This window comes from Nerophis ophidion, linkage group LG02, assembly GCF_033978795.1.
Source record: "Nerophis ophidion isolate RoL-2023_Sa linkage group LG02, RoL_Noph_v1.0, whole genome shotgun sequence".
Classification (NCBI taxonomy): Eukaryota; Metazoa; Chordata; class Actinopteri; order Syngnathiformes; family Syngnathidae; genus Nerophis; species Nerophis ophidion.
This window is the reverse complement of record NC_084612.1, coordinates 65434636-65461965: the sequence shown is the minus strand read 5'-3', so window position 1 is coordinate 65461965 and position 27330 is coordinate 65434636. Positions and strand designations below refer to the sequence as shown.

Here is a 27330-nt window from a genome sequence, read left to right as displayed (position 1 = left end):
CTCCCCAAATGATAATAGACACCTCCCAGTCAACTACTACTAACATCACAATGAGCCCGTTGACCTTCTAGAAACTTAAACTGCAGCTCAGCTCGCTCGTAGTTCTGGCTTGAGATGAAGGCTAATTAGCTTTTAGCGCAACGTTAGCTCATTTTGTTTGTGTGTGTGTGTGTGTGTGTGTGTGTGTGTGTGTGCGTGCGTGTTTTACGGACAGAAAAGCTTTGAATGGCAGGGTCCCTGCTATCACATGTTGATAAAAATATAACATTTACATGATAAAAATCAACTACAGGTTTCCCAAATGGTATGATAAATTAAGCATGATGAGTTGACTTGAAACTGTTTGATGTTGCACTTTTTATATGTCCAAGAAAAGTTTTGTCATTTTATTTAATCTGAGCAACAATTTGAGGCAGTTTAATGTTGATCAACGTGGGCAGAATTATTATAGTGTTCCCAATGTTAAAAGGATAAAGCCATTGTTTACAAATTTGGTAAATAAATAACCCAAAAAATTAATAGTTTGTTGTTTTCTTGCTGTACCGAAAATGAACCGAACCGTGACCTCTAAACCGAGGTACGTACCGAACCGAAATTTTTGTGTACCGTTACACCCTACTAACTCTTCCGGGACGCTACAATATACACCCCAGCTACCCCCTCAAACCCTCCCATCTCCAGAATTCGGAGGTCTCAAGGTTGGCAAGTACGGACTGAGGGCAGCGGGAAAACAGAACAGTGCAGCAAAGTGGAGACTGAGGAGTATAAAAAGTGTCATATCTAGCAAGTACAGCAAGAGAAAAGAGGTCATATGAGGGCAGTTACTTCTCTAATTTACACAAACTAGAAAACGTGACTCCTTTTGTGCCATCGCAAGTGTTTAGTCTGTCTGACTGTGATGTTGCCTAACACTAATAAATGCAGAATGATGGCATAAAAGTAGCAAAATGAGTTCCCCCCAACATATGCATTCTAATCTCACTTTCACAAACACAACTCCTGGCGGCCAATACAAGCGCCAGATCTTGTCGCCGCCAGGAAATAGGCTTCATTCATCTTGTCTGACTGCAATAAAGCGCCGCCTGATTCTACTTCTAATAAACATCGACTGATTGGAAAACTCATTCTAATATCAATTTCCATCTGGGGCTTTAAAAGGCAATCAGCATAGCTTCATCTCTGTATATCGTGGCCTCCTTGAGATGATGACACAGCACTGGCTCCCTGCTTCTGCATAATGGCCTTCTCTTATCAAGGCATCGCCCATGAATAATGCTAACATGAATGGGCTATTTAGTCCTTTTCTCGCTGCAATACGGGCCACTTCTCAGAATATTTATTCTTTTCAGACCGCATCTTGTTTCATTTGGAAGAGTGAGGCACTTTGTGTGATTTGGAAGACTCTTGACACTTTTGTCACAAGTGTCAATAGTGATTGGGGAAATGATCCTGTGCCCATCAGGCTATCTTTAAAGAAAGAACATCAACTTTCCTGGCAACTTTTTTTTTTTTGCAACAACACACATACCTTCCATCCACTTCCTGCCTCTCTGTAGTAGGGAAAGTTATCGCAGATCCACTGGTAGATCTCGCTCAGCGTCATCTTCTTCTTTGGCGAGCTGTTGATGGCGAACGTGATGAGGCTGGCGTAGCTGTAGGGCGGCTTGCCGTCCTTGTGCTGCTGCACCTCCTCCTGGTCCAGCGTGGTGTTGGGGTCCAGGAGGGCGCTCTTCTTGCCCATGCCAGGCCCGTGGGCATTTTGGCCGTCGGCCTTGCGGATGGCCGCCTGCATGGTAAGCTGAGGGAGCCAATCCATGGAGGTCAGGCTACTCTCCAGCTCCGACGTCATGGTGACGGCAGGCCGTGGGCGGCAGGGGCGTGGGGGCTGCCCGGGGGGTAAAACGGATGGCGTCTGTTGGAGCTTGACGGACTGGTGGGGATCAAATGGTGATCAGCTGAAGTCTGGACGGACTCCCTCGGATCAGGACATCAGCATGCTGTCTTCTCCAGGACAAGACTGTGGGAAAGGAAATACTTGTATCAGTAAACTCAGACCATGGCAATTACTTTGACGTGGGGGCCACATTGAGAGAAAAAAAAAATGTGTGTATAAAATATATATATATACATATATGTATAAAAACAACTCGTCGTGTTTGGAGGAAGAAGAATACTGAGTTGCATCCCAAGAACACCACACCTACTGTGAAGCATGGGGGTGGAAACATCATGCTTTGGGGCTGCTTTTCTGCTAAGGGGACAGGACGATTGATCCGTGTTAAGGAAAGAATGAATGGGGCCATGTATCGTGAGATTTTGAGCCAAAACCTCCTTCCATCAGTGAGAGCTTTGAATGGTTGACCACCATAATTTACAAATAAATTCTTTAAAATGTGAATTCCTGGATTTTTTTTTTACATTCTATCTCTCACAGTTGAACTGTACCTATGATGAAAATTACAGACCTCTGTCGTCATTTTAAGTGGGAGAACTTGCACAATCGGTGGCTGACTAAATACTTTTTTGCCCCGCTGTATCAAAACAACACTAAATTAAAATGCACTCTTTGTACAGAACGCCACTACAATAGTTTAAAACTAATAAAGTGCCCTTTTGTGCATGAGTTTGTGGGCGTGTGGCACTGAATGGAGATGTTGACATGCGGAGTAAGCACTCTTCATTCTCTCGCAGGTGACTTTTCAAATGATGCTATATATTAGCAGTAATGCTACTTTTGGTAGCAACACTTTAGCACCACACTTGACAAATTACGGTTGTTTGTTCGACATATTCCCACTTGAAGACCCCCTGCTGATTTTCTTAGGAATTAATTCTTCCTTCCTTTGTTACCAGATTCGCACCTTCTTTCTCTCGTATTACCGCTAGCACCACAGCTAACTTAACCCATGCCGCTACCTCTCCGCTCCGCGAGGGTTTTTACGTATGTGACGTATGTAAAAAGGTGCGCTTGCTGTCTGTGAGAAGGAGAGACAACAGAGTGGGAAGAGCCTGTAGTGTAATGCCAGCAGCTAAAAGCAACTGCGTGAGAATGTATACTCGAATGTAATCATTTTCTATATCGCACAGAGCCAAACCCGCGATACGTCGAGTATATCGATATATCGCCCAGCCCTAATTCAACGCCATGTCCTCATGCGGGTCGGATTGCATTCACATAAGAAATAGCATTTTTTTTTTGTAATGAAAAGATCGGATTTGACACGGTTTGACCCTGGAGTGTGTCTATCCTTTCTCTTTTTCTCTCCACTTTGTGACTCTGACGACAGTATCGCAAGCATAAAGGTGAGAACAACTGGCAAAACCAGGAATTGTTATGCCCGCAAAGGCTCGAACTGTCAGGTTTGTACCTGACAGTTTGGTCATGTTTTAGTTTTTCCTGTTTGTCTTATTTCCTGTAAGCGCTCTTTTGTCTTTATTTCCTGCTGTTATTTCTGAGTGTTTTTCCCCCTCAGCTGTGGCTGACTGGCACGGGGCCACACCTGGTGTCAATCAGCCAGGGGCTATTTAGACCTGCTTGTTCCTCCACTCCTTGACTCTGATCGTGTGAAGACTCCTATGCTCCTTGTATTTCTGCTACGTACCATCCTGACTATTTCCGGTGCCGTCCAGCTCGGTATGTACGTTGATAAGTTTGCACGTCTTGCAACTCCGACCCAAGTTTAGTTAGTTTGTATATTAGCTTTTGTTCTTTTTGTCACGGTGCTCTCTTTTTCCGCACCGTCGCTTTTTGTTGTATTCGATTTATGGATTATTGTTGTGATTGCTTCTTTTGTTAAGTAAAGAACTATTTACTCACAAATCCATCTGCATCCTTGGGTTTCTCTGTTCCGCTCGAGGACCCACACTTAATCGCCCGGGTCTTTGGGAGGATGCGGTATCCCATTTGGGACATAGCCCGCCCTTGATGTGTGCTCTAGGTTTTTACCGAATAACAGTTCTTGTTTATTTTTTTTAATCTCAATTCCAAATGACGATTTTAACACTGTCAGAGAAGAGCAGCAAGGTGGAAAAAAAAAAAAAAACAAGTATTTTGCCTGCTTGCACATGCTTCTACTGGCTGTGCAGCAGATGACTAGACCAGCACTTTCTCTGCCACTTGCTGCTCTTAGAGCTGACTCATAGCTAGAACCTCATCTACAGAGAGAGAGAGAGAGAGAGAGAGAGCTGGGCAATTGTTTTCACAACTGCCAGCCAAATGGGGCAATGGCTCAGGAAGAATTCCGACTCTCTTGTGGCTAGTAAACCCCCTTCCCTTGTCTGCCTGCCCTGCCTTCCAGCTTGCAACGCTTCCCCCCCCCTTGCGGAGCTTCTGCCATAAACAAGGCAGGCAGTGTCATCTTGCAAACTGTCCTCCACCCCGTGTGTGTGTGTGTGTGTGTGTGTGTGTGTGTGTGTGTGTGTGTGTGTGTGTGTGTGTGTGTGTGTGTGTGTGTGTGTGTGTGTGTGTGTGTGTCTGCAACAGCCTGTCTCGCTGTCCTCTCTGGCACACTGCCCTGCATGTCCCAAAATAGAGGAGGAGGGGAGCAGACGAGATAAGCCTAAAGTTATAAATGTAGGTGAAGATGGGCATCTGCGTGGAGGGGGAGTCGGAGCGGGTTGACCCCCTCGAAGGAGTTGATGGTAAAAAAAAAAGGACAGGAGGGAGAATGACGAACGTGTTCTGCGATGGGTTTTTTTCTCATTTTAAGTGGGAGAACTTGCACAATCGGTGGCTGACTAAATACTTTTTTGCCCCACTGTATCAAAACAACACTAAATTCAAATGCACTCTGTGTACAGAACGCCACTACAATAGTTTAAAACTAATAAAGTGCGCTTTTGTGCATGAGTTTGGGGGCGTGTGTCACCGAATGGAGATGTTGACATGCGGAGTAAGCACTCTTCATTCTCTCGCAGGTGACTTTTCAAATGATGCTACGTATTAGCAGTAATGCTACTTTTGGTAGCAACACTTTAGCACCACACTTGACAAATTATGGTTGTTTGTTCGAAATATTCCCACTTCAAGACCCCCTGCTGATTTTCTTGGGAATTAATTCTTCCTTCATTTGTTATCAGATTCGCACCTTCTTCTTCACACACTGATGGAGGGACGGCGTGGCGCAGTGGAAGAGTGGCCGTGCGCAACCCGAGGGCCCCTGGTTCAAATCCCACCTAGTACCAACCTCGTCACGTCCATTGTGTCCTGAGCAAGACACTTCACCCTTGCTCCTGATGGGTGCTGGTTGGCGCCTTGCATGGCAGCTCCCTCCATCAGTGTGTGAATGTGTGTGTGAATGGGTAAATGTGGAAGTAGTGTCAAAGCGCTTTGAGTACCTTGAAGGTAGAAAAGCGCTATACAAGTACAACCCATTTATCATTTATCATTTATTCTTTCTCTCGTATTACTGCTAGCACCACAGCACCCATGCCGCTACCTCTCCGCTCCGCGAGGGTGTTTACTTATGTGACGTATGACGTGACAGTATGTGACGTATGGTCATGGTGTCGAGCTGGGAATAAACAGTCCTGACAGCTCTCGATAGACCCAAACGCTTTGGTGTTCAACATGAAATCGTATCCCATTCTTTTTGCGGGAATTTGACAATGGCGATTCGACAAGGCGCCTCAAGACGGCAACTGAGGCGCACGCAAAAAAAATGACGTTTTCAAGTCCTCTTCGCCTATATTCCAAGTGCCTGACACCTGATTCCAAACTCTATGTGCACGGGTGTCAAACTTGTTTTCATTGAGGGCCACATCGCACTTGTAAATATATGATTTTCAAAAAAGTAAGGATTCGGCTCATGATAGTGCATTAAAGCTGGATGCCACTGTATGAAGTATGCCCTTAGTTGGAATTTAATGTATTAGTGTTATATTTATTTTACTGCATTATATGTTTTTCTATTGTAAATGATTCTACAAACCCCATTTCCATATGAGTTGGGAAATTGTGTTTGATGTAAATACAAACGGAATACAATGATTTGCAAATCCTTTTCAACCCATATTCAATTGAATGCACTAAAAAGACAAGATATTTGATGTTCAAACTCATAAATTTTTTTTTTTTTTTTGCAAATAACAATTAACTTAGAATTTCGTGGCTGCAACACGTGCCAAAGTAGTTGGGAAAGGGCATGTTCACCACTGTGTTACATCACCTTTTCTTTTAAAGGGTAACATTATCACAATTTCAAAAGGGTTAAAAACAATAAAAATCAGTTCCCAGTGGCTTGATGTATTTTTTGGAGTTTTTTTCAAAATTTTACCAGTCCTGGAATATCCCTAAAAAAAGCTTTAAAGTGCTTGATTTTTGCTATTTGCGATGCGACTATCCATTTCCCAGTGACGTCATACAGTGCTGCCAATACAAACAAACAATGGCACATACCACAGCAAGATATAGCGACATTAGCTTGGAATCAGACTCAGATTTCAGCGGTTTAAGCGATTCAACAGATTACGCATGTATTGAAACGGATGGTTGGAGTATGAAAGTATTGAAGAAGAAACTGAAGCTATTGAGCGAATAGCTATTGACGCTATTCATAGCCATAGCATGGCCGAATAGCTGCGTTAGCATCGCCGGTAAAATGTGCGGACCAAACGATCAGGACTTTCGTATCTTTTGACACTGGAGCAACTTAAATCCTTCGATTGGTAAGTGTTTTTTTCACATTAAATGTGGGTGGAAGGAAACGTAATATAGTTGCAAATGTATCTGCAGGTTATCCATACATCTCTGTGCCATGTCTGCTTTAGCACCGCCGGTAAATAGCATGTTAGCATCGATTAGCGTAGCATGTTAGCATCGATTAGCTGGCAGTCAACATCAACAAAACTCACCTTTGTGATTTCGTTGACTTTATCGTTGCAAATGCATCTGCAGGTTATCCATACATCTCTGTGCCATGTCTGCCTTAGCACCGCCAGTAAATACCATGTTAGCGTCGATTAGCATAGCATGTTAGAACAACCAAATATGTCTGATTAGCACATAAGTCAACATCAACAAAACTCACCTTTGTGATTTTGTTGACTTTATCGTTACAAATGCATCTGCAGGTTATCCATACATCTCTGTGCCATGTCTGTCATCGCCGGTAAAATGTGGAGACACTTTGGTACATTTAATGGGGGTCTGGCGGCAGACACTTTCGCATCTTCGGGCCAGTGGTGCAACTTGAATCCCTCCCTGTTAGTGTTGTTTCACCCTCCGACAACACACCGACGAGGCATGATGTCTCCAAGGTTCCAAAAAATAGTCGAAAAAACGAAAAATAACAGAGCTGAGACCCGGTGTTTGTAATGTGTAGAAAATGAAAATGGCGGCTGTATTACCTTGGAGACGTCACGTTCTGACGTCATCACCACATGAGCGATAAACAGAAAGGCGTTTAATTCGCCAAAATTCACCCATTTAGAGTTCGGAAATCGGTTAAAAAAATATATGGTCTTTTTTCTGCACCATCAAGGTATATATTGACGCTTACATAGGTCTGGTGATAATGTTCCACTGTGTTACATCACCTTTTCTTTTAACAACACACAATAAACGTTTGGGAACTGAGGAAACTAATTGTCGAAGCTTTGAAAGTGGAATTCTTTCCCATTCTTGTTTTATGTAGAGCTTCAGTCGTTCAACAGTCCGGGGTCTCCGCTGTCCTATTTTCCGCTTCATAATGCGCCACACATTTTCCATGGGAGACAGGTCTGGACTGCAGGCGGGGACCCTGAACAAGTCGCCAACTGATCTACTGTATTGTGTTCATTTTAAATGTGTTTGGTCCTCCTTGGAAACGAGACGCTGCATCTCAAGGGGTTTTCCATTAATAAATTCTAATTTGTGAATATTGCCTAAGCAATAGATTATTCGCAATTTTTATGCTCGCTTAAAAAACCCAAAATAGATTTTAGTGTTTAAAAAAAACTTGCTCAGTTGCCAGAATTTTATCGTAAAAGTTGCAGTGTTTTTTTTTTTAAAGGGAATGGAAAAACAGTACCACTCTTTTTTTATTTACAGTAAAATCGGGTGTTGTTGATTTTATAGTATATTACTATAAACGAAGTTCCTGCAGTCCTGGGTTCAAATCCAGGCTCGGGATCTTTCTGTGTGGAGTTTGCATGTTCTCCCCGTGAATGCGTGGGTTCCCTCCGGGTACTCCGGCTTCCTCCCACTTCCAAAAACATGCACCTGGGGATAAGTTGATTGGCAACACTAAATTGGCCCTAGTGTGTGAATGTGAGTGTGAATGTTGTCTGTCTATCTGTGTTGGCCCTGCGATGAGGTGGCGACTTGTCCAGGGTGTACCCCGCCTTCCGCCCGATTGTAGCTGAGATAGGCGCCAGCGCCCCCCGCGACCCCAAAAGGGAATAAGCGGTAGAAAATGGATGGATGGATGGATTACTATAAACACAAACAGTACCAAAGTAGTGTTTTTTTGCTGTCAGAATTTCACGGTAAAAAGTTTGTCATTTTTACAGTAAACAATTTGATAACTTGCTTTGAAATCATAAGCTGATACTCAAGTACTTATTTTGGTAACACTTTAATATGGGAAACACATATTTACCATTAACTAGTTGCTTATTAACATGCAAATTAGTAACATATCGGCTCTTAATTAGTCATTATTAAGTACTTATTAATGCCTTATTCTGCATGGCCTTATTATACAACCAGTAAGCCATTAACTAAGAGTCTTCCCTCAATAACCTAAGAATTATTGCTTATAATAATAGGTGGGGCGGGATAGCTTGGTTGGCAGAGCGGCCGTGCCAGCAACTTGAGGGTTGCAGGTTCGATTCTCGCTTCCGCCACCCCAGTCACTGCCGTTGTGTCCTTAGGCAAGACACTTTACCCACCTGCTCCCAGTGCCACCCACACTGGTTTAAATGTAACTTAGATATTGGGTTTCACTATGTAAAGCGCTTTGAGTCACTAGAGAAAAGCGCTATATAAAATATAATTCACTTCACTTAATTCACTTATCAGTAACCCTAACCATTACATGTTCCCCTAGTGTCCAAATAACTCTGAATTAAGTCTTTGTTACTTTAATAAGCAACTAATTAATGGTGAATATGTTCCTCATACTAAAGTGTTACCCTTATTTATTTATTTATTTTCTAAATGTAACAAGTTGTTGCATTATTAGATGATATTGAATTCTAAAAGATATGTATGTAAATGTAAATGTATGCAGTTAGTTTATCATTTGAATGTCAAAATGAAAAGAACACATATTTAGAAAGAAAATATTCTTCATTAAAGTATATTATTACCATTTCGCAAAGCCGGCAGTGTTTCTGGGTGTTGTTGATAAATGGCATTCGCTTTGTGGAAAAAAATAAATAAAAACAACAGATATTGGTTGATTGAAATTGTGTAACAATGTGACTATACGTTTATATTCATATACATATTCACAGTTACAAGCAGCCGTAATTGTGAAGTGGCCCTCAATAAAAAGGAGTTTGACACTCCTGCATCTAGCATGTTCGGCAAAATGTCCTATTTACTTTCTTGCAACAAATAATATCAAAGAATGGCCCAAACACGCTGCTAGGCCCGACATGATAGTTCATGCATAAGCAAATGCACCGAGGCTCAACCTGAATGCATTATATAACCACTGCAAGGATTTTCTACCCATCACGTGTTACTGATAACCACCGCCTTGCATCATAGAAATTCATCAAAAGACTGGAAATATTCCACAAAGTCAAAAACTATGGTACGCTTTCTCACACACAAGAACGGGAATGTGTCACAATAATCAATGCCATCTCTCTCCCCACTAGTTAGTAGCATCAGTTCAGACTTACACAACCCAAAACCAGTGAAGTTGGCACCTTGTGTAAATCGTAAATAAAAACAGAATACAATGATTTGCAAATCATTTTCAACACATATTCAATTGAATAGACAGCAAAGACAAGATACTTAATGTTCGAACTGGAAAACTGTGTTATTTTTTGCAAATCTGAGCTCATTTGGAATTTGATGCCTGAAACCTGTTTCAAAAAAGCTGGAACAAGTGGCAAATAAGACTGAGGAAGTTGTGGAATGCTCATCCAACACTTATTTGGAAGATCACACAGGTGAACAGGCTAATTGGGAACAGGTGGGTGCCAAGACTGGGTGTAAAAGCAGCTTCTGTGAAATGCTCAGTCATTCACAAATGTGTGAGGAAATTGTCGAACAGTTTAAGAAAAACATTTCTCAATGAGCTATTCCAAGGAATTTGGGGATTTCACCATCTACGGTCCGTAATATCATCAAAAGGTACAGAGAATCTGGAGAAATCACTGCTCGTAAGCGATGATATTACGAACCTCAACCCCCTTAGGCCAGGGGTAGGGAACCTATGGCTCTAGAGCCAGAAGTGGCTCTTTTGATGACTGCATCTGGCTCTCGGATAAATCAATCAATATTTACTTATATAGCCCTAAATCACTAGTGTCTCAAAGGGCTTCACAAACCACTACGACATCCTCGGTAGGCCCACATAAGGGCAAGGAAATCTCACACCCAGTGGGACATCGGTGACAATAATGACCCAGTGGCACGTCGGTGACAATGATGACTATGAGAACCTTGGAGAGGAGGAAAGCAATGGATGTCGAGCGGGTCTAACATGATACTGTGAAAGTTCGATCCATTATGGATCCAACACAGTCGCAAGAGTCCAGTCCAAAGCGGATCTAACACAGCAGCGAGAGTCCCGTTCAGAGCGGAGCCAGCAGGAAACCATCCCAAGCGGAGGCGGATCAGCAGCGCAGAGATGTCCCCAGCTTAACACAATAAGTAATAAGTAATGACTAATTCCACTTGTAATCAAAGTGTTAAAAATAACGTTCAAAATATTAAACCTGCTCATGCATTTGAATCCATCCATTCTTTTTCCTACCGCACTTTTTTTTTTTTTTTTTTTTGGGCTTGCCCTCCTAGGGGTTCTTCAGACCACCAAGCACCGACATGAAAGCCTGTTTCAGGGTTAAGATATTTTTTTATTTTTCAATAAGTCTCTCAGTTGCTTTCCAGCAATTGTATTTTTCTCTTTCGTTCTCGCTCGCACTCTGGCTCCAGCTCCAACCCTGTCTCTCCTCCTGGCTGCTGCTCATAACAGAGCGACAGGCGATTAGATAACAAGGCCCAGGTTGGTTGTCTACGCACCTGTCGCTGATTTCGAGGCCGGTCCTGGCACACACTGCTTCGCTGCAGGCCACGCCCCCTCCACAGTTAGCTTCAGAATACCAATGTTATTACAAAGAATAAGAGACCTATTATACTCTAGTAATGTTGGTCTTATTTAAAAATGCACGCGTTTAGGTGTGTTCAGTGTTGGAAAAAAAAATGATATGGCTCTTACGGAAATACATTTTATAATATTCGGATTCTTGGCTCTCTCAGCCAAAAAGGTTCCCGACCCCTGCCCTAGGCGGTACTGCATCAAAAAGCGAATGTCTTTTCTTGGTGTTGGGTTTTATCAAATAAATTTCCCCCCAAAAATGCGACTTATACTCCAGTGCAACTTATGTGTTTTTTTTTTCTTCTTTATTATGCATTTTCGGCAGATGCAACTTATATTCCAGAGCGACTTATACTCCGAAAAATACGGTAATTGCAATAAATGTGATGATTTGACACAGCCATCATATATCTTAACAAAAACAAAAATAACTTTGTCAATAATCCACAAGGTCAGAAGAGTTGAAGTAGTCTATAATAGCACAGACAAAAACGCCGCAATCAAGTCAGTAGATGACACCTTGGCGGTAAGGCCTGATTATCATGAGTCGGTCTTCTGGGTGGAGGATCAGCGCCTGACGGGTTGGTGTGAAAATAACAGACCGGCCATGAACACCCAGATCAAGGGGCTCATTGTGGACTTAACGTGGGCAAGACGGGCATAAACACACCTACTCCTCCTAAACCAACAGAAGAGCGTTGAATCCCTCGGAAAGTGTTGAAGATTCATCCTTCATAAACAAAACCGTGCACCGTATGAAAAAAATGGATTTGGTCAATTATTGGTCAAGCTAAAAAAAAAAAAAAAAAAAACAGTATTCTTGTAAAATATACAGTCAATAACGATGTACTTGGCATTTCTAAAATGAGCTCGCTGCTTTGGCGTCAGCCAGTGAGAGGAAGTCTATGCTTGCCAAGTCCATTGATCTGGAACAGTAGGAGGTTAGCAAACGCTCAGCGGCCAATTCAATAGCGGTTATCGGCACAGACATGAGCGGATGATTAAGGCCCATTGCCAAGCAGAATTCCAAATGGGAAAATATATTTTGTATTTATGAGTAAGGGTGTAACGGTACACAAAAATTTCAGTTCGGTACGTACCTCGGTTTAGAGGTCACGGTTAGGTTCATTTTCGGTACAGTAAGAAAACAACAAAATATAGTTTTTGGGGTTAATTACTTACAAACTTTGTAAACAATGGCTTTATCCTTTTAACATTGTGAACACTATAATAATTCTGCCCAGGTTAATCAACATTAAAGTGCCTCAAATGTTTGCTCAGATTAAATAAAATGACAAAACTGTTCTTCTACATATAAAAAGTGCAACATTAAATAGTTTCAAGTTTCATCATGCTTAATTTATCACAGCATTTGGGAAGCCTGTAGTTGATTTTTATTATGTAAATGTTATATTTTTATCAAGATGTGATAGCAGGGACCCTGCCATTCAAAGCTTTTCTGTCCGTAAAATATTTGTTAATGATATTCTGTATGCATTTGAGTTTGACGTGGAGTCCGCAAATTGATTTGAACAGATTTTAAAAACCTATCAAAGTAAATTCCACAGTAAGAAAAAAAAACAAATTGCTGAGAAACTATGAATTTTACTTTATTTACAGTAGTATGTAAACAAACAGTCAATGAATAGACATACAGAGCTAACATGAACTGATTAACATGGACCCCAACTTAAAAAAGTTGAAAAACTTATTCCGGTGTTACCATTTAGTGGTCAATTGTACGGAATATGTACTGTACTGTGCAATCTCCAAATAAAAGTTTCAATCAATCAATCAATCAAGATGTCATGTAGACATAACATTCAGTGCAAAAAAGCATTTTTATCCAGTACTGTTCAGGTTATTTATCGGTTTACCTAAAAGAATACAAATGTAAACATATTCCTGGTGGTCTATCAATCAATATTGTATTAAGCCACTAGTCGACAATAAAAAATGTTTGTTAATCAAAGTTAATCATTGACGTTGTCGATTGTGTCAACTTGGGTTGAACGGTATAGCGGTATTAGTATAGTACAGCGATACTAATGAATCATATTTAGTACTATACTGCCTCTGTTTTATTTAATGACAAACTTGCAATAAGAAACATATGTTTAAAGTACCATTAGATATTATTGTTATAAAAAAAGGGCAGAAATGCAATTTTTTGTGGTCCCTTTTATTTGGAAAAGTACAAGAAAGTAGAGATGTCCGGTAATATCATACTGCCGATATTATCTGCTGATAAATGCTTTAAAATGTAATATCGGAAATTATCGGTATCGGTTTTAAACAAGTAGAATTTCCATCCATCCATCCATCCATCCATCCATCTTCTACCGCTTATTCCCTTCGGGGTCGCTGTAGCCTATCTCCGCTGCAATCGGGTGGGAGGCAAAGTACACCCTGGACGAGTCGCCTAAACGCTGCTGTACGGTTTGGTACACGGACGTAGGGAGAGGTACAGAGAGGCAAAAAAGCTTAAATGCTTTGCATGCCGGCCCAATCACTAAATACCTACGGATTTTCACACACACACATGTGAATGCAAGGCATACTTGGTCAACAGCCATACAGGTCACACTGAGGGTGGCCGAAATAAACTACTTTAACACTGTTACAAATATGCGCCACACCGTGAACCCACACCAGACAAAAATGACAAACACATTTCGGGAGAACATCTGCACCGTAACACAACATAAACATAACATAACAAATACCCAGAATCCCTTGCAGCACTAACTCTTCCAGGACACTACAATATACACCCTCCCAACGCTGCCTACCTCAACCTCCACATGCTCTCAAATTCCAAGCTGCTGTTTTGAGGCATGTTAAAAAAAACGATGCACTTTGAAACTTCAATAATAAATATGGCAGTGCCATGTTGGCATTTTTTTTTCCATAACTTGATTTATTTTGGAAAAACCTTGTTACATTGTTTAATGCATCCAGCGGGGCATCACAACAAATTTAGTCACAATAATGTGTTAATTCCACGACTGTATGTATCGGTATCGGTTGATATCGGAATCGGTAATTGAAAGACAGAAATGGTAGCAACACAAGCTAGCATAGCAATGTGAGCCTCAGTGTCAACAATAGTCCAACAGACTGATGGTCAGTTGGCAGAAATCTAGGCTTTGTTGTAAGTGAATTGAATTAGTGAAGTGAATTATATTTATATAGCGCTTTTCTCAAGTGACTCAAAGCACTTTACATAGTGTAACCCAATATCTAAGTTACATTTAAAACCATTGTGGGTGGCACTGGGAGCAGGTGGGTGAAGTGTCTTGCCGAAGGACACAACGGCAGTGACTAGGATGGCGGAAGCGGGAATCGAACCTGGAACCCTCAAGTTGCTGGCACGGCCGCTCTACTAACCGAGCTATACCGCCCCATAAGTGTGTTGTGAAGCCTGATTTTGTACTAAAATGTGCTCCCTGAAGTGAAAGTCATATTACATCATGTCTACGACAATGTGTACCTTAAGGTAAAAAAGCGTATATTCCAAGCTATAAGTTTATATGTTGGCAGGTGGTGTGTTTTTTTCAAAGAATCTCTCACATAGAGAGAGATGATGTAATGCGGCGTCTGGGAAATGGGTCATGTAAAACATCTGTACGCCCGCACAACACTCAAAACGTGTCGCATGTCAACATGCAGAATAAATGCATGGAATGGATCAAAAAAGAAAGTTTAAAGGCCTACTGAAATGAGATTTTCATATTTAAATGGGGATAGCAGGTCCAGTCTATGTGTCATACTTGATCATTTCGCGATATTGCCATATTTTTGCTGAAAGGACTTAGTAGAGAACATCCACGATAAAGTTGGCAACTTTTGCTCGCTAATAAAAAAGCCTTGACTGTATCGGAAGTAGCAGACGATGTGCTCGTGACGTCACGGGTTGTGGAGCTCCTCACATCTGAACATTGTTTACAATCATGGCCACCAGCAGCGAGGGCGATTTGGACCGAGTATGCGACAATTTCCCCATTAAATTGAGCAAGGATGAAAATTTGTGGATGAGGAAAGTGAGAGTGAAGGACTAGGAAAAAAAACGAACCAAAACGACGAGGGCAGTGGGAGCGATTCAGATGTCATTAGACACATTTACTAATATAATTCTGGAAAATCCCTCATCTGCTTATTGTGTTACTAATGTTTTAGTGAGATTATATGGTCGTACCTGAAAGTCGGAGGGGTGTGGTGACCGCCAGTGTCCCTGAGGGAAGCCACGTTTCTCGACGAGGCAAGGCAGCCAAGATGAGATTTTTCTTTTTTTTTTCCCTCCACGGTGTAAGCATCCGACGGTTGGTGGCGGTCGGTGCGAGGAGGCAAGAGAGTCCACAGCTGCAGGAGGAACGACGCAAACTCTCCGCTCATATCTACGGTAAGAGCCGAATGTAAACAAGGAAACACCGGCTATGTTTGTGTTGCTAAAGGCAGCTGCAATACACCGCTTCCCACCTACGTCTTTCTTCTTTGACGTCTCCATTATTAATTGAACAAATTGTAAAACATTCAGCAACACAGATGTCCAGAATACTGTGTAATTATGCGATTAAAGCAGACCACTTATAGCTGTGATCGGTGCTGGATCAAAATGTTCGCTACAATCCGTGACGTCATCGTACCGCGACGTTTTCAACAGGATACTTTGCGCGAAATTTAAAATTGCAATTTAGTAAACTAAAAAGGCCGTATTGGCATGTGTTGCAATGTTAATATTTAATCATTGATATATAAACTATCAGACTGCGTGGTCGGTAGTAGTGGGTTTCAGTAGGCCTTTAAGAAACAGTAAAATCATTTAACGTTTTTACAAGCACAATACTGAGGATCAACTTCTGATGTCATTTATCCAGATTTCATTCATTGACTATAATTGTCATTTAAAATGTCATTATCATTTGTTCTATTTATTTCCTAATACAATGTTGGTGTCAGTTCAGTATTATTATTTCCTGGTACAGTCAGTCAGCCGTGGTCAAAAGTTTACATACACTTGTAAAGAACATAATGTCATGGCTGTCTTGAGTTTCCAATAATTTCTACATCTCTCATTTTTTTGTGATAGTGATTGGAGCACATACTTGTTGGTCACAAAAAAAACATTCATGAAGTTTGGTTCTTTTATGAATTTATTATGAGTCTACTGAAAATGTGAGCAAATCTGCTGGGTCAAAAGTATACATACAGCACTGTTAATATTTGCTTACATGTCCCTTGGCAAGTTTCACTGCAATAAGGCGCTTTTGGTAGCCATCTACAAGCTTCTGGTTGAATTTTTGACCACTCCTCTTGACAAAATTGGTGCAGTTAGGCTAAATTTGTTGGTTTTCCAACATGGACTTGTTTCTTTAGCATTGTCCACACATTTAAGTCAGGACTTTGGGATGGTGATTCCATCCATCCATCCATTTTTTACCACTTATTCCCTTTATGGGGTCTCGGGGGGCGCCTATCTCAGCTACAATCGGGCAGAAGGCGGCGTACACCCTGAACAAGTCGCCACCTCATCGCAGGGGATGGTGATTCTAAAATCTTAATTCTGGCCTGATTTTGCCATTCCTTTACCACTTAGGGACGGCATGGCGCAGTGGGAGAGTGGCAGTGCACAACCCGAGGGGGCCTGGTTCAAATCCCACCTAGTACCAACCTCGTCACGTCCGTTGTGTCCTGAGCAAGACACTTCACCCTTGCTCCTGATGGGTGCTAGTTGGCGCCTTGCATGGCAGCTCCCTCCATCAGTGTGTGAATGGGTAAATGTGGAAGTAGTGTCAAAGCGCTTTGAGTACCTTGAAGGTAGAAAAGCGCTATACAAGTACAACCCATTTATCATTTACTTTTAACATGTCTTTGAGGTCATTGTCCTGTTGGAACACCCAACTGCGCCCAAGACCTAACCTCCATGCGGATGATTTTAGGTTGTCCTGAAGAATTTGAAAGTAATCCTCCTTTTTTATTGTCCCATTTACTCTCTGTAAATCACCTGTTCCATTGGCAGCAAAACAGGCCCAGAGCATAATACTACCACCACCATGCTTGACGGTAGGTATCGTGTTCCTGGGATTAAAGGCCTCACCTTTTTTCTTCCAAACATATTGTTGGCTATTGTGGCAGAACAGTTTATTTTTTGTTTCATCTGACCACAGACCTTTCCTCCAGAAGGTCTTATCTTTGTCCTTGTGATGTCAGACGAAACACAGAATGAGCAATATGACACAATATGTTACTGCACAAGTCAGCAGCTAAATTAGGAGCTTTTGTTTGTTTACTTACTACTCAAAAATAAGTTGTCTTGTATGTTCACCATTATATTTAAGGACAAACTTGCAATAAGAAACATAAGTTTAAAGGCCTACTGAAATTTGATTTTCTTATTTAAACGGGGATAGCAGGTCCATTCTATGTGTCATACTTGATTATTTCGCGAAATTGCCATATTTTTGCTGAAAGGATTTAGTAGAAAACATCGACCATAAAGTTCGCAACTTTTGCTCGCTAATAAAAAAAGCCTTGCCTGTACCGGAAGTAGCAGACGATGTGCGCGTGACGTCACGGGTTGTGGAGCTCCTCACAACCTCACATTGTTTTCAATCATAGCCACCAGCAGCGAGAGCGATTCGGACCGAGAAAGCGAAAATTTCCCCATTAATCTGAGCGAGGATGAAAGATTCGTGGATGAAGATAGTGAGAGTGAAGGACTACAAAAAAAAGGGCAGTGGGAGCGATTCAGATGTTATTAGACACATTTACTAGTATAGTTCTGGAAAATCCCTCATCTGCTTATTGTGTTACTAGTGTTTTAGTGAGATTATATGGTACCTGAAAGTCGGAGGGGTGTGGCCACGGGTGACCGCCAGTGTCTCCGGTGGGAGGAGGTAAGAGAGTCCGCAGCTGCAAGAGGACGCAAGCTCCGCTCATGTCTACGGTAAGAGCCGACTTATTACCACAATTTTCTCCCCGAAACCTGCCGGTTGACATGTGGTAGAGAACCATGTTCGCTTGACACCGGCTGTGTTTGTGTTGCTAAAGGCAGCTGCAATACACCGCTTCCCAACTACATCTTTCTTCTTTGACTTCTCCCATTATTAATTGAACAAATTGCAAAAGATTCAGCAACACAGATGTCCAGAATACTTTGTAATTATGCGATGAAAGGAGACGAATCTTAGCCGCTCGAACCGGTGGCGTCACGCGCACTCGTCATTATACGCGTCATCATTCCGCGACGTTTTCAACAGGATATTTTGCGGGAAATTTAAAATTGCAACCTAGTAAAATAAACCGGCCGTATTGGCATGTGTTGCAATGTTAATATTTCATCATTGATATATAAAATATCAAACTGCGTGGTCGGTAGTAGTGGGTTTCAGTGGGCCTTTAATGTACCCTAAGAGTTTTGGTTCAAATAGAGCCAATAATGCAATTTTTTGTGTTCCCCTTTATTTAAAAAAAGTACCGAAAAGTCAATCAATCAATCAATCAATGTTTACTTATATAGGCCTAAATCACTAGTGTCTCAAAGGGCTGCACAAACCACTACGACATCCTCGGTAGGCCCACATAAGGGCAAGGAAAACTCACACCCAGTGGGACATCGGTGACAATAATGACCCAGTGGGACGTCGGTGACAATGATGACTATGAGAACCTTGGAGAGGAGGAAAGCAATGGATGTCGAGCGGGTCTAACATGATACTGTGAAAGTTCAATCCATAATGGATCCAACACAGTCGCGAGAGTCCAGTCCAAAGCGGATCCAACACAGCAGCGAGAGTCCCGTTCACAGCGGAGCCAGCAGGATAACATCCCAAGCGGAGGCGGATCAGCAGCGCAGAGATGTCCCCAGTCGATACACAGGCAAGCAGTACATGGCCACCGGGTCGGACCGGACCCCCTCCACAAGGGAGAGTGGGACATAGAAGAAAAAGAAAAGAAACGGCAGATCAACTGGTCTAAAAAGGGAGTCTATTTAAAGGCTAGAGTATACAAATGAGTTTTAAGGTGAGACTTAAATGCTTCTACTGAGTATCGAAATAATTTTGGTACCTGTACCAAAATATTGGTATGGGGACGACACTAGTTAGGAGTTCATGGACACACCAGATCATGTTTGTTCAAGGAGCTGACAGAGACAATAGGTGTGGACCTGCCCAACTTCCACACTGGTGACAAAAATATAAGCAGACTTGCTGACCGACTTAAAGATTTTTAGCTTAAATGGATTATTGGAAAGTACTTTCATGTCCATCAAAACACAAAGGCTCAGGATCGTCACACTTTAATTGACTCGCGCGGAACAATTGCGCCTTTCCAACGGCGGGCAATTAAAATATAGGACAAATTAAATGCTGCGCGACCTGACAATCTGACCTCACGACAAAGAGCCCATACAAGAATCAGCCACCATTTAAACCCCAGCCTACAAAAAATGAGCATCATCAACAATCCTGTGATATGTGCAGCCAACAGCTGCCCTGCCGTGAACAAATTATATACACTAGTATATATGCTAATATTCGAAGCGAAAAAAAAAAAAAAAAGCAGACAATTATGTAAGCTGCAGGAGGTCAGCCTGCAAAAAGGCACATGATGATGAAAAGGCCATTTGACCCGCTACGCTAATGATCCAGCTGCTCCGTAATGGGCAAGGCCAAGTTTGGTGTCTTAATTAGAAGGCTTTGGCTTGGTGACAGGAATAAAGAGTTCAAACCACCTCCACATCTCTGCAGCCTTCATTACCCTGCTGGATAGTGGGATGCTCACAAGCTCCCCAAGTCTGCTCTACCAAATCCAAAAAGGGGGGTTTACTTTACTTTTAAAACAAAAACTGATTAATATTTTTGCAAACACACTAGGCACGATCCAAAAAAAATATATAAAAAAAAAAAAAACATCGAAATGTAACTCTGTCATTATAGCTTCACTTTAGTAGTTGTACATACATGTGGTTTTTTCCTATTTGGTCACCAGTGGCCACCAAAGAAATTGTGAATAAAACTTGTTTAAAACGATTAAGAGGAGACCCTACTACCACCAAAACATGTCAAGTGTACTTTTCCAAAACAGTTTTTTAATGATTAATTGAATTTAATTCAGACAAAATGAATATGAGACCATAAGGCAGGGGTGTCAAACTCAAATACAGAGTGGGCCAAAATTTAAAACCGAACAAGGCTGCGGGCCGAGGTTGAACAAATTAACCTTTTAATAGGGACCCAAACAAGTTTTGCATTGAATATTGAACAAGCAAGGCTTATATTACTTTATAGTGACATGCAAAATCGTGTTTCAAAAAATAATAATAATTAAAAAATATCAATGGCATATCAAATGAAATTTAAACAAAAACTGAATGCCTCTTTTCGGCGGCGGGGTTGAGGTGGACAGGGTTTGGTGATAGCGGGGGGTGTTAATTGTAGCGTCCCGGAAGAGTTAGTGCTGCAAGGCGTTCTGGGTATTTGTTCCGTTGTGTTACGGTGCGGATGTTCTCCCGAAATGTGTCATTCTTGTTTGGTGTGGGTTCACAGTGGGGCGCATATTTGTAACAGTGTTAAAGTTGTTTATACGGCCACCCTCAGTGTGACCTGTATGGCTGTTGACCAAGTATGCCTTGCATTCACTTGTGTGTGTGTATAAGCCGCATATATTATGTGACTGGGCCGGCAAGCTGTTTGTATAGAGGAAAAGCGGACGTGACGACAGGTTGTAGAGAACGCCAAAGGCAGTGCCTTTAAAGCCCGCCCCAAATATTGTTGTCCGGGATGAAATTCGGGAGGGGCACTGAACTTCGGGAGTCTCCCAGGAAAATCGAGACGTTTGGCAAGTAAGAGTGTTAGCGGTGAATGCGGTGTTACAGCGGCGGGCCAGCTCTAATGTTAATTTGATATTGCCTCAAGGGCCAAGTGAAATTACACGCCAGGCCAAATTTGGCCCGCGGGCCAGAGTTTGACACCCATGCCGTAAGGGGATGTGACGCTCTATACCAGTGGTTCTTAACCTGGGTTCGGTGAGTCGGGTATAGGGGTTCGGCAGAGGTCAAGACACACCAGACTCCTCATGTAAATAAAAACTTCTATCGGCGTATTACGGATACGGCAACAGCAGAAGTCACACTGATTCGCAGGTGTGTAATTTGTTTTGAGTTCATGCACTGTTTTGGTTTTGTTCTTTGAACAAGGTGACGCTAACATGATACTGTGAAAGTTCAATCCATAACGGATCCAACACAGCCGCGAGAGTCCAGTCCAAAGCGGATCCAACACAGCAGCGAGAGTCCCGTTCACAGCGGAGCCAGCAGGAAACCATCCCAAGCGGAGGCGGATCAGCAGCGCAGAGATGTCCCCAGCCGATACACAGGCAAGCAGTACATGGTCACCGAATCGGACCGGACCCCCTCCACAAGGGAGAGTGGGACATAGGAGAAAAAGAAAAGAAACGGCAGATCAACTGGTCTAAAAAGGGAGTCTATTTAAAGGCTAGAGTATACAAATGAGTTTTAAGGTGAGACTTAAATGCTTCTACTGAGGTGGCATCTCGAACCGTAACCGGGAGGGCATTCCAGAGTACTGGAGCCCGAAATGAAAACGCTCTATAGCCCGCAGACTTTTTTTGGGCTTTGGGAATCACTAATAAGCCGGAGTCCTTTGAACGCAGATTTATGGTACAATACAATCGACAAGATAGGATGGAGCTAGACCCTGTAGTATTTTATACGTAAGTAGTAAAACCTTAAAGTCACATCTACATCTATTGCTTTCGTCCTCTCCAAGGTTCTCATAGTCATCATTGTCACCGACGTCCCACTGGGTGTGAGTTTTCCTTGCCCTTATGTGGGCCTACCGAGGATGTCGTAGTGGTTTTTGTTGTGGTTTGTGCAGCCCTTTGAGACACTAGTGATTTAGGGCTATATAAGTAAACATTCATTGATTGATTGATTGATGTTCATGTACGGTTCATTTTGTGCACCAGTAAAATAAACATGGTAACACTTTAGTATGGGGAACATTCACCATTAATTAGTTGCAAATTAGTAACATATTGGCTCTTAACTAGTCATTAAGTACTTATCAATGCCATATTCGGCATGGCCTTATTATAACCCTAACCCTCAAACCTTGGCCCTAACCCTAAACAAATAACTCTAAATTAAGTCTTTTTTACTTGAAATATGTTCCCCTAGTGTCCAAAAAACTCCAACTTAAGTCTTTGTTACTCAGAATATGTTCCCCATACTAAAGTGTTACCGAAAACATATAGCTTTGGCTTGAATTTTGAAAAAAAAAAACCACATTTTATTTTTCACTAAAGAAGGGTTCGGTAATTGAGCATATGGTGGGGTTCCGTACCTCCAACAAGGTTAAGAACCACTGCTCTATGCGTATTAACTACTTGACGGTTGAATAGTTCCTTTTTAAAATATCCTCTTAAGAATCAGTGCCACCAGCAGTGGACATTTATTTTTGGTCTATGGCCTTTTTCACAAGTAAACGTCTATTACCGTATTTTCCGGACTATAAGATGCACTTAAAATCCTTGTTTTTCCTCAAAACTGAAAAGTGCACCTTATAACCCGGTGCGCCTACTGTAAGGAATACGTTTGGTTGAGCTTACCCACCTCGAAGCAATTTTATTAGGTACATGGCGTAATGATAAGTGTGACCAGTAGATGGCAGTCAAACATAAGATATAATTCTAGGCTGCATCATTTAATGTGCTTCAAAATACGAGTATTATTCTGGTGTGTGTATAAGGTAAGACATATTATGTAGCGTTTTGTTTCGCAATAGTATGCAAAAGCAACTTTTCTTACCTTGTAATACTTACTGATCTGTATTAGAAATCTGCATGAATCCTGAATAATTGCACCTTTGTAGTCCGTGCCAACTCCGTAGTCAATAAGCTTCTTATTTTCTCGATCTTCTTGTTATGGGACATTCATCCTCCACTGTTGCCTTTTCTAATATAAAGCAGAGTAACATTCTTACTTATATCTGTCAGTAAACTCGCCATAAAAGCGCTAAAACATACCGGTATAGTGAGTTTACATTATTCATCCAAGGAAGTTTAGTTATTAGAGTTCCACCTGGATGGTTTTTCACGGGACACATTTCCGGTGTCGTCGTTTCCAGATGAGAAGATGCTGCTCCGTTATTGATTGAAGTAAAGTCTGAATGTCATTAAAACAGTTAGCTCCATCTTTTGACACTTCTCCCGTTCGTCCTTGCATGCTACACCGCGACAACAAAGATGACGGGGAGAAGATGCTGCCGAAGGTGAAGCACGTAAATAAGACCGCCCACAAAACGGCGCACCCTGAAGCGACCGTCAGAAAGCGGCTTGAAGATGATCTGTAAAACATAATCTATGCAACATTTTGACCACCATTACATGTTATGTAGACCAGTGTTTTTCAACCACTGTGCCGCGGCACACTAGTGTGCTGTGAGATACAGTCTGGTGTGCCGTGGGAGATTATCTAATTTCACCTAATATTTTTTGCATACCAGTAATTATAGTCTGCAAATTTTGTGTTGTTGTTGAGTGTCGGTGCTGTCTAGAGCTGGGCAGAGTAACCGTGTAATACTCTTCCATATCAGTAAGTGGCTCCCACTAGCGAATTGCTTTGTAAATGTCGGGAACAGTGGTGGGCAGTGTGCAGGTAAAAAGGTGTCTGGTGAGTGCCCCTAAGAAAAAGCATTGAAACTTAGAGAAGGCTATGCAGAGCGAAACTAAAGCTGAACTGGCTACAAAGTAAACAAAAACAGAATGCTGGATGACAGCAAAGACTTACTGTGGAGCAAAGACGCCATCAACAATGTACATCCGAACATGACACGACAATCAACAATGTCCCCACACAGAAGGACAAAAACAACTGAAATATTATTGATTGCTAAAACAAAGTAGATGTGGGAAATATCATTAAAAGGAAAACATCAAACTGCTACAGGAAAATACCAAAAAAAAGAGAAAAAGACACCAAAATAGGAGCGCAATACAAGAACTAAAACACGACACAGGAAAACAGCAACAAACTCAAAATAAGTCACGGCATGATGTGACAGGTGGTGATAGTGATGCATGCTTGGTTATGGATTTAAGTCATATCCAACAATTGTGACAACTTTTTACTGTCAACTGAGTTTTATTTGTTTCATGATTTCTGCTGGTGGTGTGCCTCTGCATTTTTTTAACGCAAAAGATGTGGCTCGGCTCAAAAATAGTTGAAAATAACTGATGTAGACCACAAGGAAGTGTTTTGACTTCAGAAAACAACTATATTAATATGACTCCTTTAATGCGCCCTATAATCCGGTGCACCTTATATATGAAAAAAGATTTTTAAAAAAAACATTCATCAGCAGTGCCCTCTATGGTCAGGAAAATACGGTACTTTACCTGACATACAAACATAATCAATGTTCGGACATTTACCATTTAAACCTTAAAACGTTAACGTGGGGACAGGCTCTAGAAACCTCAGCTTTCGTGACTGTTAGTTAGGGCAAGTTCTAAAAATATACATTTTCATCATAGGAATAAACAAAAAAATATACAATATTTTCCCCAAAAATTTTGAAAAGTGGAATATTTTAGGGGCTTCCCGGTGGCAGAGGGGTTAGTGCGTCTGCCTCACAATACGAAGGTCCTGCAGTCCTGGGTTCAAATCCAGGCTCGGGATCTTTCTGTGTGGAGTTTGCATGTTCTCCCCGTGAATGCGTGGGTTCCCTCCGGGTACTCCGGCTTCCTCCCACTTCCAAAGACATGCACCTGGGGATAGGTTGATTGGCAACACTAAAAAATTGGCCCTAGTGTGTGAGTGTGAATGTTGTCTGTCTATCTGTGTTGGCCCTGCAATGAGGTGGCGACTTGTCCAGGGTGTACCCCGCCTTCCGCCCGATTGTAGCTGAGATAGGCGCCAGCGCCCCCCGCGACCCCGAACAGGAATAAGCGGCAGAAAATGGATGGATGGATGGAATATTTTAGATGAGGTATTGGCACAAAGCAAAACAAGTCCAGTGCTTGCTAGTGATAAAGTGCAGAGTTTGCATGTTTTCCCTGTGACTGGGTGGGTCATTCCGGCTTCATCCCACCTAACAAAGGTATGCACATGGGGATAGGCTGATTGGCAACACTAATTTGGCCCTGGTGTGAGAATGTGAGAGTGATTGGTTGCCTCTCTATCTGTGTTGATATGAGGTGGACACTTATCCAAGGTTTGCAGTTGGGATAGTCTTCCGCCCTCCCTTGACACCCTGAAAGGGACAAGGGATAGAAAATGGCTGGATAATAATAATAATAATAATAATAATGGATTAGATTTATATTGCGCTTTTCTATTGTTAGATACTCAAAGCGCTCACAGAGAAGTTGGAACCCATCATTCATTCACACCTGGTGGTGGTAAGCTACATTCGTAGCCAAAGCTGCACTGGGGTAGACTGACGGAAGCGTGGCTGCCAGTTTGTGCCTACGGCCCCTCCGACCACCACCAATCATTCATTCATCATTCATTCACCAGTGTGAGCGGCACTGGGGGCAAGGGTGAAGTGTCCTGCTCAAGGACACAACGGCAGCGATTTGGATGTCAATAGGTGGGAAGCGAACCTGGAACCCTCAGGTTTCTGGCACGGCCGCGCTACCCACTACACCATGCCGCCCCAATGCCATGCCGCCCCAATGGATGGACGGAAGGTATCCACCCCGATTTTTGCTGAAACTGAACGTTTGTTTCAACGTTGACGACTGCATGCATTTGAAGTGGTTTAGTCGTGCCATTACACATACAGTGTGTATACAATCCACACAAAATGTTTTCAATAGAGATGTCCGATAATATTGGACTGCCGATATTGTTTCAACGTTGACGACTGCATGCATTTGAAGTGGTTTAGTCGTGCCATTACACATACAGTGTGTATACAATCCACACAAAATGTTTTCAATAGAGATGTCCGATAATATTGGACTGCCGATATTATCGGCCGATAAATGTTTTAAAATATCAGAAATTACGGTATCGGTTTCAAAAAGTATTATTTATGACATTTTAAAACGAGTGCAGAGCGCCAATAAACCATAAAGGCCTAGTGAAATGAGATTTTCTTATTTAAACGGGGATAGCGGGTCCATTCTATGTGTCATACTTGATCATTTCGCGATATTGCCATATTTTTGCTGAAGAGAACATCCACAATAAAGTTTGCAACTTTCGGTCGCTAAAAGAAAAGCACTGCCTTTCCCGGAAGTCGCAGACGATGACATCACATGTTTGATGGCTCCTCACATATTCACATTGTTTTTAATGGGAAACTCCAACCAAAAGAGCTATTGGGACCGAGAAAAAGACAATTTCCCCATTAATTTGAGCGAGGATGAAAGATTCGTGTTTGAGGATATTGAAAGCGACGGACTAGAAAAAAAAAAAAAAAAAAAAAAACGCGATTGCCAGATGTTTTTGGACACATTTACTAGGATAATTCTGGAAAATCCCGTATGTTTCTATTGTGTTGCTAGTGTTTTAGTGAGTTTAACAGTACCTGATAGTCGGAGGTGTGTGTCCACGGGTGTGTTGACGCCAGTGTCTCAGGGAAGTCGACGGCACAAGCTCAGCTGATGTCCGGTAAGAAGCGACTTTTTACCACAATTTTCTCACCGAAACCTGTTGGTTGACATTCGGTCGGGATCCATGTTCTCTTGACCGCGCTCTGATCCAGAGTAAAGTTTCACCTCTGTGAATTTTAAACAAGGAATCACCGTGTGTTTGTGTGGCTAAAGGCTAAAGCTTCCCAACTCCATCTTTCTACTTTGACTTCTACAATATTAATAGAACAATTTGCAAAAGATTCAGCAACACAGATCTCCAAAATACTGTGTAATTATGCCGTTAAAGCAGACGACTTTTAGCTGTGTGTGTGTGCAGCGCTCATATTTCATAACAGCCCGTGACGTCACCCGTACACGTCATCATTACGCGACGTTTTCAAGAAGAAACTCGCGGGAAATTAAAAATTGCAATTTAGTAAACTAAAAAGTGCGTATTGGCATG

At 42.0% G+C, this 27330-nt stretch overlaps 1 protein-coding gene across 1 annotated transcript in view; it reads right to left on the bottom strand.

Annotated features, from left to right (window-relative positions):
- Window positions 1-27330, bottom strand: part of foxj3 (forkhead box J3) — a 348227-nt gene that overhangs the window by 207542 nt on the left and 113355 nt on the right. Inside the window, exon 2 of the mRNA XM_061888811.1 lies at window positions 1529-2017. Within this exon, the coding sequence (XP_061744795.1) occupies window positions 1529-1849 (321 nt within the window). The 5' untranslated portion in view covers window positions 1850-2017. The remainder of the gene's footprint in view (window positions 1-1528; window positions 2018-27330) is intronic.